Source organism: Chamaea fasciata, unplaced genomic scaffold (genome assembly GCF_029207755.1).
Source record: "Chamaea fasciata isolate MVZ Bird 193981 ecotype frontalis unplaced genomic scaffold, bChaFas1.0.hap1 SCAF_865, whole genome shotgun sequence".
NCBI classification, from domain to species: Eukaryota; Metazoa; Chordata; class Aves; order Passeriformes; family Sylviidae; genus Chamaea; species Chamaea fasciata.
The window spans coordinates 1-16,331 of NW_027094950.1; the positions used below are offsets into that span (position 1 = coordinate 1).

The window sequence follows — 16,331 nt, forward strand, 5'->3', positions numbered from 1 at the left end:
CGTCATCGCCAGTGCATGACGTCACCGCACTGCCAACCGATGACGTCACCGCGGGGGGGGAGCGCGACATTGCCCCCTTACGCCCGCCGAGCGGTGACGTCATCACCGAGCCACGACCCCTCCGCCGCGTCGAGGGGCAACCGTGACGTCATCCCCAAACCCGTGACGCAACCCCGGGCTGTGACGTCATCGACAGAGATTAATTCACGCCGGTTCAGGGAGAGGGGAAAAGGGGGGCGGGGAACGAAATGTCGCCGCCTCTATCGCGACAGCGGCGCGATCAGAGCGCCCTTCCCGCCCTTTGCCCGTTGCCATGGCGACGGTCCTCCGGCGCCGGCCTCCCCAAGATGGCGGCGCCCCTGAGGCGGCCGCTCCGCCCCGCGCGCCCTTGGCGCCTCTATGGTGGCGCGCGCCCCCCGCGCCGCCTCAGCCAATCGAAGCGCTCGGTGGGCGGGGCGGTTCGCGGGATTAACTAATCAAAGCGCGTTACGTCATTAAAGGGGCGCGGCTCGCGTCGCCCCTGACCCCGCGAGGCGGGAGAGGAACTCAACCCTGAGGCGTCGGCCAATTGGAAGCGAGCGGAGGCGGGACTAGGAGGGGCTCCACCAATAGAAGCGCGCGGGCTGGAGGCGGCAGCCAATGGGAGCGCGCGGGGGGCGTGGCCAGAGCCGGGCGCTCTCTCCGTCCGCCGCCGCGTGAGTTCGGCGTGGGGGGGGCGGGGGCGGCGATTTTGGGGCGAATTTGGGGCAATTTGGGGCATTTTTGGGGCGTTTTGGGGTCACCCCCAGCGTGGGCCGGGGGGCGGGGGGAGCGCGATCCTGTGGGGGCGGGGGAAAAATCCCGCCGGGAATTCGGGGAGGGGCGGGAAAGTTTTGGGGTGAAAAACGCTGGTTTTGTGTGTGTGGGGGGGGGGGGTTAAAAGCTGAAAATTTTATTTTATTTTTTTTTAAACATTTTTGCAGCCCCTCCCCCCAGCATGGGCAACGTCTGGGCCGCCGGGTCCCCCCCTCCCCCCCCGTCTGCCCCTCCCCCGCTGCTCCCGGTGCCCCCCCCGGGGTTTGGGGGTCCCCCCCCCGTCAGCGGCCTGGGGGGGGCCGGGGAGGGGCGCCCCTCCCCCCCCGCCCCCCCGAGCCGGGCGGGGACCCCCTGCCCAACCCGGGGGCCTTCGAGGAGTGTCACCGCAGGTGTAAAGGTGAGAGAAAGGCGCCGAGAAGAGCCTCGGGGTCGACCCCGAAATGGCCCCAAAAAAGGCCAAAAATCGCCCCAAAAATGGGCCCGAAAAAGGCCAAAAATCGCCCCAAAAAAGGCCAAAAATCGCCCCAAAAATGGGCCCAAAAAAGGCCAAAAATCGCCCCAAAAATGGGCCCAAAAAGGCAAAAAATCACCCAAAAAATAGCCCCGCGGTCGACCCCGAAATGGCCCCAAAAAAGGCCAAAAATCGCCCCAAAAAAGGCCAAAAATGGCCCCAAAAATGGCCAAAAATCACCCCCAAAATGACCCCAAAAAAGGCCAAAAATCGCCCCAAAAATCACCCCAAAAAAGGACAAAAATCACCCCAAAAATGGCCAAAAATCACCCCCAAAATGACCCCAAAAAAGGCCAAAAATCGCCCCAAAAATCACCCCAAAAAAAGGCAAAAAATCGCCCCAAAAATGACCCCAAAAAAGACAAAAAATCACCCCCAAAAATGGGCCCAAAAAAGGCCAAAAATGGCCCCCAAAAAGGCCAAAAATCACCCCAAAAATCACCCCAAAAATGGCCCCAATAGAGGCAAAAAATCACCCAAAAATAGCCCCGGGATCGCCCCCGAAATGGCCCCAAAAAAGGCCAAAAATTGCCCCAAAAATGGGCCCAAAAAAGGTCAAAAATCACCCCAAAAATGGCCCCAAAAATGGCCCCAATAAAGACAAAAAATCGCCCCAAAATGGCCCCAAAAAGGCCAAAAATGGCCCCAAAAACGTCCCCAAAATCCGCAAAAATCACAGCAAAAAACAAAAGCCTGGAAAGGATCTGAAACCTTCCCCCAAAATCCCAATTTTCCCCCCAAATTCCCAATTTCCCCCCAAAATTCCCAATTTTCCCCCCCAAAATTCCCAATTTTCCCCCCAAATTTCCAATTTTCCCCCCCAAATTCCCAATTTTCCCCCCAAAATTCCCAATTTTCCCCCCAAATTTCCAATTTTCCCCCCAAATTCCCAATTTTCCCCCCAAAATTCCCAATTTCCCCCCAAATTCCCAATTTCCCCCCAAATTTCCCGATTTTCCCCCCAAATTCCCAATTTTCCCCCCAAATTCCCAATTTTCCCCCCAAATCCCCCAATTTTCCCCCCAAAATTCCCAATTTCCCCCAAAATTCCCAATTTTCCCCCCAAATTCCCAATTTTCCCCCCAAATTCCCGCTTTTCCCCCCAAAATCCCAATTTTCCCCCCAAAATCCCAATTTTCCCCCCAAATTCCCAATTTCCCCCCAAATTTCCCAATTTTCCCCCCAAATTTCCAATTTTCCCCCCAAATTACCAATTTTCCCCCCAAAATCCCAATTTTCCCCCAAATCCCCCAATTTTCCCCAAAATTTCCCGATTTTCCCCCCAAATTCCCGATTTTCCCCCCAAATCCCCAATTTTCCCCCCAAATTTCCCAATTTCCCCCCAAATTCCCAATTTTCCCCCCAAATCCCCCAATTTTCCCCCAAAATTCCCAATTTTCCCCCAAATTCCCAATTTCCCCCAAAATTCCCAATTTCCCCCAAAATTCCCAATTTTCCCCCCAAAATTCCCAATTTTCCCCCCAAATCCCCCAATTTTCCCCCAAATTTCCCAAATTTCCCCCCAAATTCCCAATTTTCCCCCAAATTCCCAATTTTCCCCCCAAATTCCCGCTTTTCCCCCCCAAATCCCCAATTTTCCCCCCAAATTTCCCAATTTCCCCCCAAATTCCCAATTTTCCCCCCAAATCCCCCAATTTTCCCCCAAAATTCCCAATTTTCCCCCAAATTCCCAATTTCCCCCAAAATTCCCAATTTCCCCCCAAAATTCCCAATTTTCCCCCCAAAATTCCCAATTTTCCCCCCAAATCCCCCAATTTTCCCCCAAATTTCCCAAATTTCCCCCCAAATTCCCAATTTTCCCCCAAATTCCCAATTTTCCCCCCAAATTCCCGCTTTTCCCCCCAAAATCCCAATTTTCCCCCCAAATTCCGAATTTCCCCCCAAATTTCCCAATTTCCCCGCAAATTTCCCAAATTTTCCCCCAAATCTCCCAAATTCCCCCCAAATCTCCCCAAATTCCCGATTTTCCCCCCAAATCCCCCAATTTCCCCCCCAAATCCCCCATTTTCCCCCCAAATTCCCGATTTTCCCCCCAAATTTCCCAAATTTCCCCCCAACTTCCCGCTTTTCCCCCCAACTTCCCGCTTTTCCCGCAGAGCTGTTCCCGGTGCAGATGGAGGGCGTGAAGCTGACGGTGAACAAAGGGCTCAGCAACCACTTCCAGGTGAAGATTTCGGGGATTTCTTGGGAATTTCCGGAATTTGGGGGGAATTTGGGAATTTTCCCGCCCTTTTCCCGCTTTTCCAGAGGCGTTTTTGGGGGGATTTTTTGGGGGGATTTTTTTGGGATTTTTTTGGGATTTTTTTGGGATGGGGCTTTTAAAAAATTCCCAGCTGGAATTTTTGGGAATTTTGGGATTTTTCCCGACGTTTTCCCTCTTTCCCAAGTGAACTTCGGGGACTTTTGAGACCTTTTTTTGGAGCTTTTTTTTCGGGACGATTTTCTTGGAATTTTTGGGGGAATTTTTCCTTTTTTTTAACCCCCATCCCAGCCAAAAATTTTGAGGAATTTTTCGGGAATTTTGGGATTATTCCTCACCTTTTCCCCCCTTTCCAGAAGCGTTTTCGGGACTTCTCCCACCACTTCCAGGTGGATTTTTTTGTGGATTTTTGGAGGAATTTTGGGAGGAATTTTTCCAGAACTTTTTTTTTTTCAGTCCGGATTTTTTTTTGAACGGGAATTTTCGGGAATCCTTTTGGGAATTTTGGGGCTTTTCTCCGTTTTTTCAGGTGAACTTTGAGGACTTTTGAGACCTTTTTTGGGCTTTTTTTTTTTTTCGGGGCGATTTTCTTGGAAATTTGGGGAATTTTTTTTTTTTTTTTTCTGAAATTTTTCCAATCCAGAATTTTGGGAATATCGTGGGAATTTTGGTGTTTTCCAGGTGAACCACACGGTGGCCCTGAGCACCCTGGGCGAGTCCAATTATCACTTTGGGGCCACCTACGTGGGCACCAAACACCTGAGCCCCACCGAGGTCAGGACTCCGGGAATTTGGGGAATTTGGGGAAATTTGGGGAAATTTTGGGGAAATTTTGGGGAAATTTTGGGGACTTTGGGGGGATTTGGGGGGAAAATTTGGGGGATTTGGGGTTAATTTGGGGGGAAATTTGGGAAATTTGGGAGAGATCTGGTGGGGATTTGGGGAATTTGGGGGAATTTTGGGGAAATTTGAGGGAATTTGGGGGAAATTTGGGGAGATCGGGCGGGAATTTGGGGAAATTTTAGGAAATTTGGGGAGATTTTGGGAGATTTGGGGGGGAATTTTGGGGGAAATTTGGGGAGTTTTGGGGAAATTTTGGGGAATTTTGGAGAAATTTGGGGGTTTTGGGGAATTTTGAGGGAAATTCAGGAATTTTGGGGAAATTTGGGTGAAATTTGGGGCGTTTTGGGGGAAATTTGGGGCAATTTGGGGGAGATCTGGCAGGGATTTGGGGAATTTTTAGGAAATTTTGGGAAATTTTGGGGTATTTGGGGGAAATTAGGGCAAAATTTGGAGAATTTTGGGGGAATTTTGGGAAATTTGGGGGAGATCTGGCGGGAATTTTGGGAATTTTTATGAAATTTTGGGAAATTTGGGGGATTTGGGGGGAATTTGGGGGTTTTGGGGAATTTTTGGGGGAGACTTTGGAGGAATTCCCGCGAAATTCGGGGATTTTGGGGGGAATTTGGGATTGTGGAGCGTTTGGGGGGTTTTTGGCAATTGGGGAGATTTTGGGAGCCGCGAGATTTGGAGAATTCGGGAATTCCTGGCGCTGGGGCTGGGAGCTTTGGGGGGATGAGACGATTCGGGGCGATCTGGCCGGTTGGGAACGTGGAGATTCGGCGATTTGGGGGAATTTCGGCATCGAAGAGCTCCCGAAATTCCCGAATTTTTTGGGGAATTCCCGAATTTTCGTCTGGGAATTCCAGGCGTTCCCGGTGCTGGTGGGGGACATGGACAACAGCGGGAGCCTCAACGCTCAGGTGGTTCACCAGGTGACCAACAGGATCCGCTCCAAGATCGCCTTCCAGGTGCGCGGCGTCGGAAGTCGGGGCAGTTTCTTCCCCCCAAAAATTGGAATTTTTTTCCCCCCAAATTGGGATTTTTTCCCCCAAAATTGGGATTTTCTTCCCTCCAAAATTGGGAATTTTTTCCCTCCAAAATTGGGAATTTTTTCCCCCAAAATTGGGATTTTCTTCGCCCAAAAGTTGGATTTTTTCACCCAAAATTGGGAAATTTTTTCTCCCCCAAATTGGGAATTTCTTCCCCCAAAATTGGGAATTTTTTCCCCAAGAATTGGGATTTTCTTCCCTCCAAAATTGGGAATTTTTTCCCTCCAAAATTGGAAAATTTTTCCCCCCAAATTGGGAATTTTTTCTCCCCCAAATTGGGAATTTTTTCCCTCCAAAATTGGAAAATTTTTCCCTCCAAAATTGGAATTTTTTCCCTCCAAAATTGGGATTTTCTTCGCCCAAAAGTTGGATTTTTTCACCCAAATTGGGAAATTTTTTCTCCCCCAAATTGGGAATTTCTTCCCCCAAAATTGGGAATTTTTTTCCCCAAGAATTGGGATTTTCTTCCCTCCAAAATTGGGAATTTTTTCCCTCCAAAATTGGAAAATTTTTCCCCCCAAATTGGGAATTTTTTCTCCCCCAAATTGGGAATTTTTTCCCTCCAAAATTGGAAAATTTTTCCCTCCAAAATTGGGAATTTTTTCCCTCCAAAATTGGGATTTTCTTCACCCAAAATTAGATTTTTTCACCCAAAATTGGGAAATTTTTTTCTCCCCCAAACTGGGAATTTCTTCCCCCAAAATTGGGAATCTTTTCTCCCCAAAATTGGGAATTTTTTCTCCCCAAATTGAGAAAATTTTCCCCCCAAAATTCAGATATTTTTTTCCCCCAAAACTGGGAATTTTTTCTCCCCCAAAATTGGGATTTTCTTTGCCCCAAAAATTGGAATTTTTCCCCCCAAAATTCAGATTTTTTTTCCCCCCAAAACTGGGAATTTTTTCTCCCCCAAAATTGCAATTTTCTTCGCCCAAAAATTGGAATTTTTTTCCCTCAAAACTGGGATTTTTTTTTTCCCACCAAATTAGAATTTTGTTCCCCCAAAACTGGGAATTTTTTTCCCCCCAAATTGAGAAAATTTTCCCCCCAAAATTAGGAAATTTTTTCCCCCCAAATTGGAATTTTTTCCCTCAAAATTCGGAATTTTTTTCCCCCCAAAATCGGGATTTTCCCCCCAAAACTCGGGGATTTCCCCCCAAAGTTGTGAATTTTCCCCCCCCAGAGTTTTGATTTTTCCCAAATCCCGGTGATTTCTCCCCAGACCCAGCAGTCCAAGTTCGTCAACTGGCAGGTGGACGGGGAATATCGGGGCGGCGACTTCACGGCGGCGCTCACCCTGGGCAACCCCGACATCCTCATGGGCTCAGGTGGGACCCCAAAAACCCCCAAAAAATCCCAAAAAATTCCAGAAAAATTCCCCAAAAAATCCCCCCAAAAATCCCCAAAAAATCCCGAGAAAATGACCCAAAAATGACCCAAAAACCCCAAAAACTGACCCCAAAAACCCCAAAATTATCACAAAAAATCCCCCAAAACCCTGGGCGACCCTGACATCCTCATGGGCTCCGGTGGGACCCCAAAAAATCCCAAAAAATTCCAGAAAAATTCCCCAAAAAATCCCCCCCAAAAGCCCCAAAAAATCCCGAGAAAATGACCCCGAAAACCCCAAAAAAATCCCCCAAAAATTCCCCAAAAAATCTCAAAAAAATCCAAAAAAATTCCCCAAAAAATCCCGAGAAAATGACCCTGAAAACCCCCAAAAAATCCCAAAAAAATCCCCCCAAAAAATCCCCAAAACCTCCCAAAAAAATCCTGAGAAAATGACTCCAAAAACCCCCAAAAATTGACCCCAAAAACCCCAAAATTATCACAAAAAACCCCCCCAAAACCCTGGGCGACCCCGACATCCTCATGGGCTCAGGTGGGACCCCAAAAAATCCCAAAAAATTCCAGAAAAATTCCCCAAAAAATCCCCCCCAAAAGCCCCAAAAAATCCCGAGAAAATGACCCCGAAAACCCCAAAAAAATCCCCAAAAAATCCCCCAAAAATCCCAAAAAAATCCCAAAAATTTTCCCAAAAAATCCCGAGAAAATGAGCCCAAAAACCCCCAAAAAATCCAAAAAATCCCCCCAAAATCCCAAAAAAATCCCAAAAAAATCCCAAAAAATTCCCCCAAAAAAACCCCAAAAAATCCAGAGAAAATGAGCCCAAAAACCCCCAAAATTATCACAAAAAATCCCCAAAAAATCCCAAAAAATTCCCCAAAATAATCCCGAGAAAATGAGCCCAAAACCCCCAAAATTATCACAAAAAATCCCCCAAAAACCTCCCAAAATTACCCCAAACCCACCCAAAAAATCTCCCCCCAAAATTCACAAAATTCCTGATTTTTCTGCCGAATATCCGAAATTCTCCCGAATTTTCCTGAATTCTCCGATTTTTCCCCCAAATTCTCCCAAATTTCTCGATTTTTCTCCCGAATTTTTCCAAATTCTCCCAAATTCCTCGATTTTTCTCCTGAATTTTTCCAAATTCTCCCAAATTTCTCAATTTTACTCCCAAATTCTCCCAAATTCTCCCAAATTCCTCAATTTTTCTCCAGAATTTTTCCAAATTCTCCCGATTTTTCGCCCCAATTTTCCCAAATTTGCCTGAATTTTCCTGAATTTCCCAATTTCCCCCCAAACTCTCCCGATTTTTCTCCCCGATTTTCCCAAATTCCCCGATTTTTCTGCCGAACTCTCCCAAATTCTCTGGAATTTTCTCAAATTTCCCAATTTTTTTTTCTGAATTTTTCCGAGTTTTTTTAAAATTTCTTGATTTTTCCTCCAAATTCTCCCAAATTCCCCAATTTTTCTCCCGAATTCCCCAATTTTTCTGCCAAATTCTCCCAAATTCTCTGGAATTTTCTTCATTTTCCCATTTTCTCTCCCGAATTCTCCGGAATTTTCTGGATTTTCCCGATTTCTCTCCCGAATTCTCCGCAATTTTCTCGATTTTCCCCCATTTCTCTCCCAAATTCTCCGGAATTTTCTGGATTTTCCCGATTTTCTCTCCCGAATTCTCTGGAATTTTCTGGATTTTCCCCATTTCTCTCCCGAATTCTCCGGGATTTCCTCAAATTTCCTGATTTTCCCCCTGAATTCCCCCAGATTTTCCCGAATTTCCCCCTTGTTCTCCCAAATGGTCCCAGCTTTTCTCCCGAATCCTCCGGAACTTTCTGGATTTTTCCCGATTTTTCTTCGGAATTTTCCCGATTTTTCCCGATTTTCCCCCGGAATTCTCCGGAATCCTCCCGGATCTCCCCGTGTCTCAGGCATCCTGGTGGCGCATTACCTGCAGAGCGTCACGGCTCACCTGGCGCTGGGGGCGGAGCTCGTCTATCACCGGCGGCCGGGGGAGGAGGGCGCCGTGCTGTCCCTGGCCGGCAGGTACTCAGGTGAGCCCCCAAAATCCAGCCAGGTGAGACCCCAAAATCCTCAGGTGAGCCCCCAAATCCTGTACAGGTGAGACCCAAAATCCTGTACAGGTGAGACCCCAAAATCCAGCCAGGTGAGACCCCAAAATCCTCAGGTGAGACCCCAAAACCCTCAGGTGAGACCCCAAAATCCAGCCAGGTGAGATCCTCCAAAATCCTCAGGTGAGACCCCAAAATCCTCAGGTGAGACCCCAAAATCCTCAGGTGAGACCCCAAATCCTGTACAGGTGAGACCCCAAATCCTGTACAGGTGAGACCCCAAAATCCTCAGGTGAGACCCCAAAATCCTCAGGTGAGACCCCCCCAAAAATCCTCAGGTGAGAGCCCAAATCCTGTACAGGTGAGCCCCCAAAATCCTCAGGTGAGACCCCAAAATCCTCAGGTGAGACCCCAAAATCCAGCCAGGTGAGCCCCAAAATCCTCAGGTGAGCCCCCAAATCCTGTACAGGTGAGACCCCAAATCCTGTACAGGTGAGACCCCAAAATCCTCAGGTGAGCCCCCAAATCCTGTACAGGTGAGACCCCAAATCCTGTACAGGTGAGACCCCAAAATCCTCAGGTGAGACCCCAAAATCCTGTACAGGTGAGACCCCAAAATCCTCAGGTGAGCCCCCAAAATCCTCAGGTGAGACCCCAAAATCCTGTACAGGTGAGACCCCAAAATCCTCAGGTGAGACCCCAAAATCCTCAGGTGAGACCCCCCCAAAATCCTCAGGTGAGAGCCCAAATCCTGTACAGGTGAGCCCCCAAAATCCTCAGGTGAGACCCCAAAATCCTCAGGTGAGACCCCAAAATCCAGCCAGGTGAGCCCCAAAATCCTCAGGTGAGCCCCCAAATCCTGTACAGGTGAGACCCCAAATCCTGTACAGGTGAGACCCCAAAATCCTCAGGTGAGCCCCCAAATCCTGTACAGGTGAGACCCCAAATCCTGTACAGGTGAGACCCCAAAATCCTCAGGTGAGACCCCAAAATCCAGCCAGGTGAGACCCCAAAATCCTCAGGTGAGCCCCAAAATCCTCAGGTGAGCCCCCAAATCCTGTACAGGTGAGACCCCAAAATCCTCAGGTGAGCCCCCAAATCCTGTACAGGTGAGACCCCAAAGTCCTGTACAGGTGAGCCCCCAAAATCCTCAGGTGAGCCCCCAAATCCTGTACAGGTGAGACCCCAAAATCCTCAGGTGAGCCCCCAAATCCTGTACAGGTGAGACCCCAAAATCCTGTACAGGTGAGACCCCAAAATCCAGCCAGGTGAGCCCCAAAATCCTGTACAGGTGAGACCCCAAAATCCAGCCAGGTGAGACCCCAAATCCTGTACAGGTGAGACCCCACAAACCCACAGGTGAGACCCCCCAAAATCCAGCCAGGTGAGCCCCAAAATTCCTCCAGGTGAGACCCCCAAAATCCTCAGGTGAGACCCCAAATCCTGTACAGGTGAGACCCCAAAACCCTCAGGTGAGACCCCAAATCCTGTACAGGTGAGACCCCAAAATCCTCAGGTGAGATCCTCCAAAATCCAGCCAGGTGAGACCCCAAAATCCTCAGGTGAGCCCCCAAAATCCTCAGGTGAGACCCCAAAACCCTCAGGTGAGATCCTCCAAAATCCAGCCAGGTGAGACCCCAAAATCCTCAGGTGAGCCCCAAAATCCAGCCAGGTGAGACCCCAAAATCCTCAGGTGAGACCCCAAAAATCCTCAGGTGAGACCCCAAAATCCTGTACAGGTGAGCCCCCAAAATCCTCAGGTGAGACCCCAAAATCCTCAGGTGAGCCCCCAAATCCTGTACAGGTGAGACCCCAAAATCCTGTACAGGTGAGACCCCAAAATCCTGTACAGGTGAGCCCCCAAAATCCTCAGGTGAGCCCCCAAATCCTGTACAGGTGAGACCCCAAAATCCTGTACAGGTGAGCCCCCAAAAACCCACAGGTGAGACCCCAAAACCCTCAGGTGAGACCCCAAAATCCAGCCAGGTGAGCCCCAAAAACCCACAGGTGACCCCAAACCCCGCCCAGGTGACCCCAAACCTGCCCAGGTGACCCCAAACCTGCCCAGGTGACCCCACACCTGCCCAGGTGACCCCAAACCCCGCCCAGGTGACCCCAAACCCCACCCAGGTGACCCCAAACCTGCCCAGGTGACCCCAAACCCCGCCCAGGTGACCCCAAACCCCACCCAGGTGACCCCAAACCTGCCCAGGTGACCCCACACCTGCCCCAGGTGACCCCAAACCCCACTCAGGTGACCCCAAACCCCGCCCAGGTGACCCCACACCTGCCCAGGTGACCCCAAACCCCCCCCAGGTGACCCCAAACCCCGCCCAGGTGACCCCACACCTGCCCAGGTGACCCCAAACCCCGCCCAGGTGACCCCAAACCCCACCCAGGTGACGCCAAATCCCGCCCAGGTGACCCCAAACCCCGCCCAGGTGACCCCAAACCTGCCCAGGTGACCCCAAACCCCGCCCAGGTGACCCCAAATCCCGCCCAGGTGACCCCAAACCCCGCCCAGGTGACCCCACACCTGCCCCAGGTGACCCCAAACCTGCCCCAGGTGACCCCAAACCCCACCCAGGTGACCCCAAACCTGCCCAGGTGACCCCAAACCTGCCCCAGGTGACCCCAAACCCCGCCCAGGTGACCCCAAACCCCTCCCAGGTGACCCCAAACCCCACCCAGGTGACCCCAAACCTGCCCCGGTGACCCCAAACCTGCCCCAGGTGACCCCAAACCCCGCCCAGGTGACCCCAAACCCCACCCAGGTGACCCCAAACCTGCCCAGGTGACCCCAAATCCCGCCCAGGTGACCCCAAACCCCTCCCAGGTGACCCCAAACCCCGCCCAGGTGACCCCAAACCCCGCCCAGGTGACCCCAAACCTGCCCCAGGTGACCCCACACCTGCCCAGGTGACCCCGAGTTCCCCCCCAGCCCCGTCGTGGATCGGGACGGTGACGTTGGGCCAGGCCGGGGCTCACCTGACCTATTACCACCGAGCCAGCGAACAGGTAACCCCGAAACCACACCTGGGGGGGGATGGGAACACACCTGGGGGGGATGGGAACACACCTGGGGGGGATGGGAACACACCTGGGGGGGGATGGGACACACCTGGGGGGGGTGGGAAACACACCTGGGGGGGGATGGGACACACCTGGGGGGGATGGGAACACACCTGGGGGGGGATGGGACACACCTGGGGGGGATGGGAACACACCTGGGGGGGGGATGGGACACACCTGGGGGGGGATGGGAACACACCTGGGGGGGATGGGACACACCTGGGGGGGGATGGGACACACCTGGGGGGGGATGGGACACACCTGGGGGGGATAAAACACACCTGGGGGGGATGGGACACACTTGGGGGGGATGGGAACACACCTGGGGGGGGATGGGGACACACCTGGGGGGGGATGGGGACACACCTGGGGGGGGGATGGGAACACACCTGGGGGGGGATGGGACACACCTGGGGGGGATGGGACACACTTGGGGGGGATGGGAACACACCTGGGGGGGGATGGGACACACCTGGGGGGGGATGGGAACACACCTGGGGGGGGATGGGACACACCTGGGGGGGATGGGACACACCTGGGGGGGATGGGACACACTTGGGGGGGATGGGAACACACCTGGGGGGATGGGACACACCTGGGGGGGATGGGAACACACCTGGGGGGGGTGGGACACACCTGGGGGGGGATGGGACACACCTGGGGGGGGATGGGACACACCTGGGGGGGGATGGACACACCTGGGGGGGGATGGGAACACACCTGGGGGGGGATGGGACACACCTGGGGGGGATGGGACACACCTGGGGGGGATGGGAACACACCTGGGGGGGATGGGAACACACCTGGGGGGGGATGGGACACACCTGGGGGGGGATGGGAACACACCTGGGGGGGGATGGGAACACACCTGGGGACCCCCAAACACTCACCTGGGGAGGCCAAAAATGCACCTGGGGGGCTCCAAGTGTGGCTTTGGGGAGGGGGATCTTGGCCCAGGTGTGAGCCTCAGGTGTGTCCAGCTGCAGGTGGGGTGGAGCGGGGCCCCAAAAATGGGGGAAAACGGGAAAAAACGGGGAAAAACGGGAAAAAATGGGGAAAAAAAAGGAAAAAAAAAAGGGGAAAAAAAATGGGGAAAATGGCCAAAAATGGGGGAAATCCCCAAACTGGAGATTTGGGGCGGGGTCCTGGCCCAGGTGTGAGCCCCAGGTGTGCTCAGGTGTGGGTGGGGGGTCGAGCGGAGCTCCAAAAATGGGGGAAAAAACCCCAAAAATGGGAAAAATAACAGGAAAAAATGGGGAAAAAATCGCTTTAAAAAGGGGAAAATGGCCAAAAACGGGGAAAAGTCCCCAAAATGTGGGCGCCGGGCCAGGTGTGAGCCGCAGGTGTGTCCAGCTGCAGGTGGGGGTGGGGTAGGGCTCCCGAAACGGGGAAAAAACGCTAAAAATTGGGAAAAAATGGGGAAAAATCACTAAAAAATGGGGAAAAAATCGCTTTAAAAAAGGGGAAAATGGCCAAAAACGGGGAAAAGTCCCCAAAATGTGGGCGCCGGGCCAGGTGTGAGCCGCAGGTGTGTCCAGCTGCAGGTGGGGGTGGAGTTTGAGGCCAGCACGCGGCTGCAGGACTCGAGCGTCGCCTTCGGTTACCAGCTGGAGCTGCCGCGGGGGAACCTGCTCTTCCGCGGTGAGAAACGGCCCCAAAAGGGCCGGGGAAAATTCCCGGAAAAATCCCGGAAAATTCCCGAAAAAATCCCCGGAAAATTCCGGAAAAATCCCCAGAAAATTCCCGAAAAAATCCCCAGAAAATTCCCGAAAAAATCCCCGGAAAATTCCTGAAAAAATTCCCCAAAAATCACCAGAAAATTCCTGAAAAATCCGCAGAAAATTCCCGAAAAAATTCCCCAAAAATCCCCAGAAAATTCCCGAAAAAATCCCCAGAAAATTCCCGAAAAAATCCCCAGAAAATTCCTGAAAAAATTCCCCAAAAATCACCAGAAAATTCCTGAAAAATCCCCAGAAAATTCCTAAAAAATCCCCAGAAAATTCCTAAAAAATCCCCAGGAAATTCCCGGGAAAACAGAAAATTCCTGAAAAAATTCCCCCAAAATCACCAGAAAATTCCTGAAAAATCCCCAGAAAATTCCCCTAAAAATTCCCAAAAAAACCCCCAGAAAATTCCTGAAAAATCCCCAGGAGAAAAAAAAAAATCAGGGAAAAAAAATCCCCCAAAACCGGGAAAAAATTCCCCAAAATTTGGGAAAAATTCCCCAAAATTTGGGAAAGGTCCCAAAGATGGGGGAAAAAAACCCTGGAGAAATCCAAGAAAATTGGAGAAAAATTTTTAAAAATCAGGAAAAAAAATCCCCCAAAAATGGGGAAAAAATCCCCCAAAAATGGGGAAAAAATCCCCCAAAATTTGGGAAAATCCCCCCAAAATTTGGGAAAAATTCCCAAAATTTGGGAAAAATTCCCGGAATTCCGTTTGTTTCCCGCAGGCTCCGTGGACAGCTCGTGGCAGGTGGGGGCGGTGCTGGAGAAGAAGCTGCCGCCCCTCCCCCTGACGCTGGCCCTGGGAGCCTTCATCAACCACCGGAAGGAGAAATTCCACTGCGGCTTCGGCCTCACCATCGGCTGAGCCTCGTCATCGTCGTCATCGTCGTCATCGTCGTCATCATCGTCATCGTCGTCATCGTCATCGTCGTCATCGTCGTCATTGTCGTCATCGTCATCGTCGTCATCGTCATCGTCATCGTCGTCATCGTCGTCATCGTCATCGTCATCAACCACCGGAAGGAGAAATTCCACTGCGGCTTCGGCCTCACCATCGGCTGAGCCTCGTCGTCATCGTCGTCATCATCATCGTCATCGTCGTCATCGTCATCGTCATCGTCGTCATCGTCATCAACCACCGGAAGGAGAAATTCCACTGCGGCTTCGGCCTCACCATCGGCTGAGCCTCGTCATCGTCATCGTCGTCATCATCATCGTCATCGTCATCGTCGTCATCGTCATCGTCATCGTCGTCATCGTCATCAACCACCGGAAGGAGAAATTCCACTGCGGCTTCGGCCTCACCATCGGCTGAGCCTCGTCATCGTCATCGTCATCGTCGTCATCGTCATCATCGTCATCGTCATCATCGTCATCGTCATCGTCGTCATCGTCATTGTCATCAACCACCGGAAGGAGAAATTCCCACTGCGGCTTCGGCCTCACCATCGGCTGAGCCTCGTCGTCGTCATCGTCATCGTCGTCATCGTCATCGTCGTCATCGTCATCGTCATCGTCGTCGTCGTCATCGTCATCAACCGCCAGAAGGAGAAATTCCACCGCGGCTTCGGCCTCACCATCGGCTGAGCCTCGTCATCGTCATCGTCATCGTCGTCATCGTCATCGTCGTCATCGTCGTCATCGTCATCGACCACCGGAAGGAGAAATTCCACCGCGGCTTCGGCCTCACCATCGGCTGAGTCTCGTCTTCATCATCGTCATCATCATCTTCATCATCGTCATCATCGTCGTCATCGTCTCCCTGACCCTTCGTCGTCGTCGTCGTCATCGTCGTCGTCCTCGCCGGGACATGAGAGAGAGGCCTTCATCCTCCTCCTCCTCTTCCTCTCCCCTGAGCCTTCGGCCTCACCGTGGACTGAGGAGTCGCCTCCTCCTCTTCCTCTTCCTCCTCCTCCTCCCCCAGCTGCCGGCAGCCCCTCCCCCACCCACGGAAAAAGGGAGGAAAAACCAAAAAATTCCCCCCAAAATTCCCAAAAAATTCCCAAAAATATCCCCAAAAAATTCCCAAAATTTCTCCCCGAAATTTCCCCCCCCGAAAAAAAAACTCCCTCGAAAAACTCCCTGAAAATTCCCCCCAAAAATCCCCCCAAAAGCTCCCTCGAAAATTCCCAAAATTCCCCCGGAAAAACCCTCAAAAAAATCCCCCAAATCCCCCCAAATTCCCGGATTTTTCCCTCCCCCTCCCCCCCCCCCCCGCCACTGGATCCACTTCGGGGTGGGGGAGGGGCGAGCCCTGGCCCCTCCCCCACCCCCCAAAACGACAAATTTTGGAGGGAATCCCCCCAAAAAACCCCAAAATTTGGGAATATTTGGGGGCTCCTCCTTCAATAAAGGAAGCGCTCGGGAATTCGGGGGCTCTCGGCTCGGTTTGTTATGGGGGGAAATCACAAATTTGGGGGGAAAAATCACAATTTTGGGGGAAAAAAAAAAATCTCGGTTTTGGGAGGGGAAATAAAAAAATTTGGGGGGAAAAATCCTAATTTTGGGGGGGGGGGGGAATTCTTGAATTTGGGAGAAAAAAATCGGAGTTTGAGGGAGAAAAAAAGTCGAAATTTAGGGGGAAAAGTTGGAATTTTTAGGAGGAAAAAAATCAGGAGTTTTGGGGGGAAAAAAAATCACAAATTTTGGGGAAATTCCTAAATTTGGGAGAAAAAATTAAGAGTTTTAGGAGAAAAA

General features: G+C 51.5%; 1 protein-coding gene across 1 annotated transcript; it reads left to right on the forward strand.

Moving 5' to 3' along the window:
• The first annotated feature begins 881 nt into the window (after positions 1–881).
• TOMM40 (translocase of outer mitochondrial membrane 40) lies at positions 882–14,705 on the forward strand. Its single transcript, XM_066209341.1, is given in 10 exon segments — positions 882–1,087; positions 1,090–1,192; positions 3,424–3,491; positions 4,209–4,301; positions 5,237–5,338; positions 6,639–6,744; positions 8,695–8,817; positions 11,777–11,853; positions 13,446–13,548; positions 14,360–14,705. Coding segments are annotated over 10 exon segments (1,026 nt in total). The 5' UTR covers positions 882–976; the 3' UTR covers positions 14,500–14,705.
• The last annotated feature ends 1,626 nt before the right edge of the window (positions 14,706–16,331 follow it).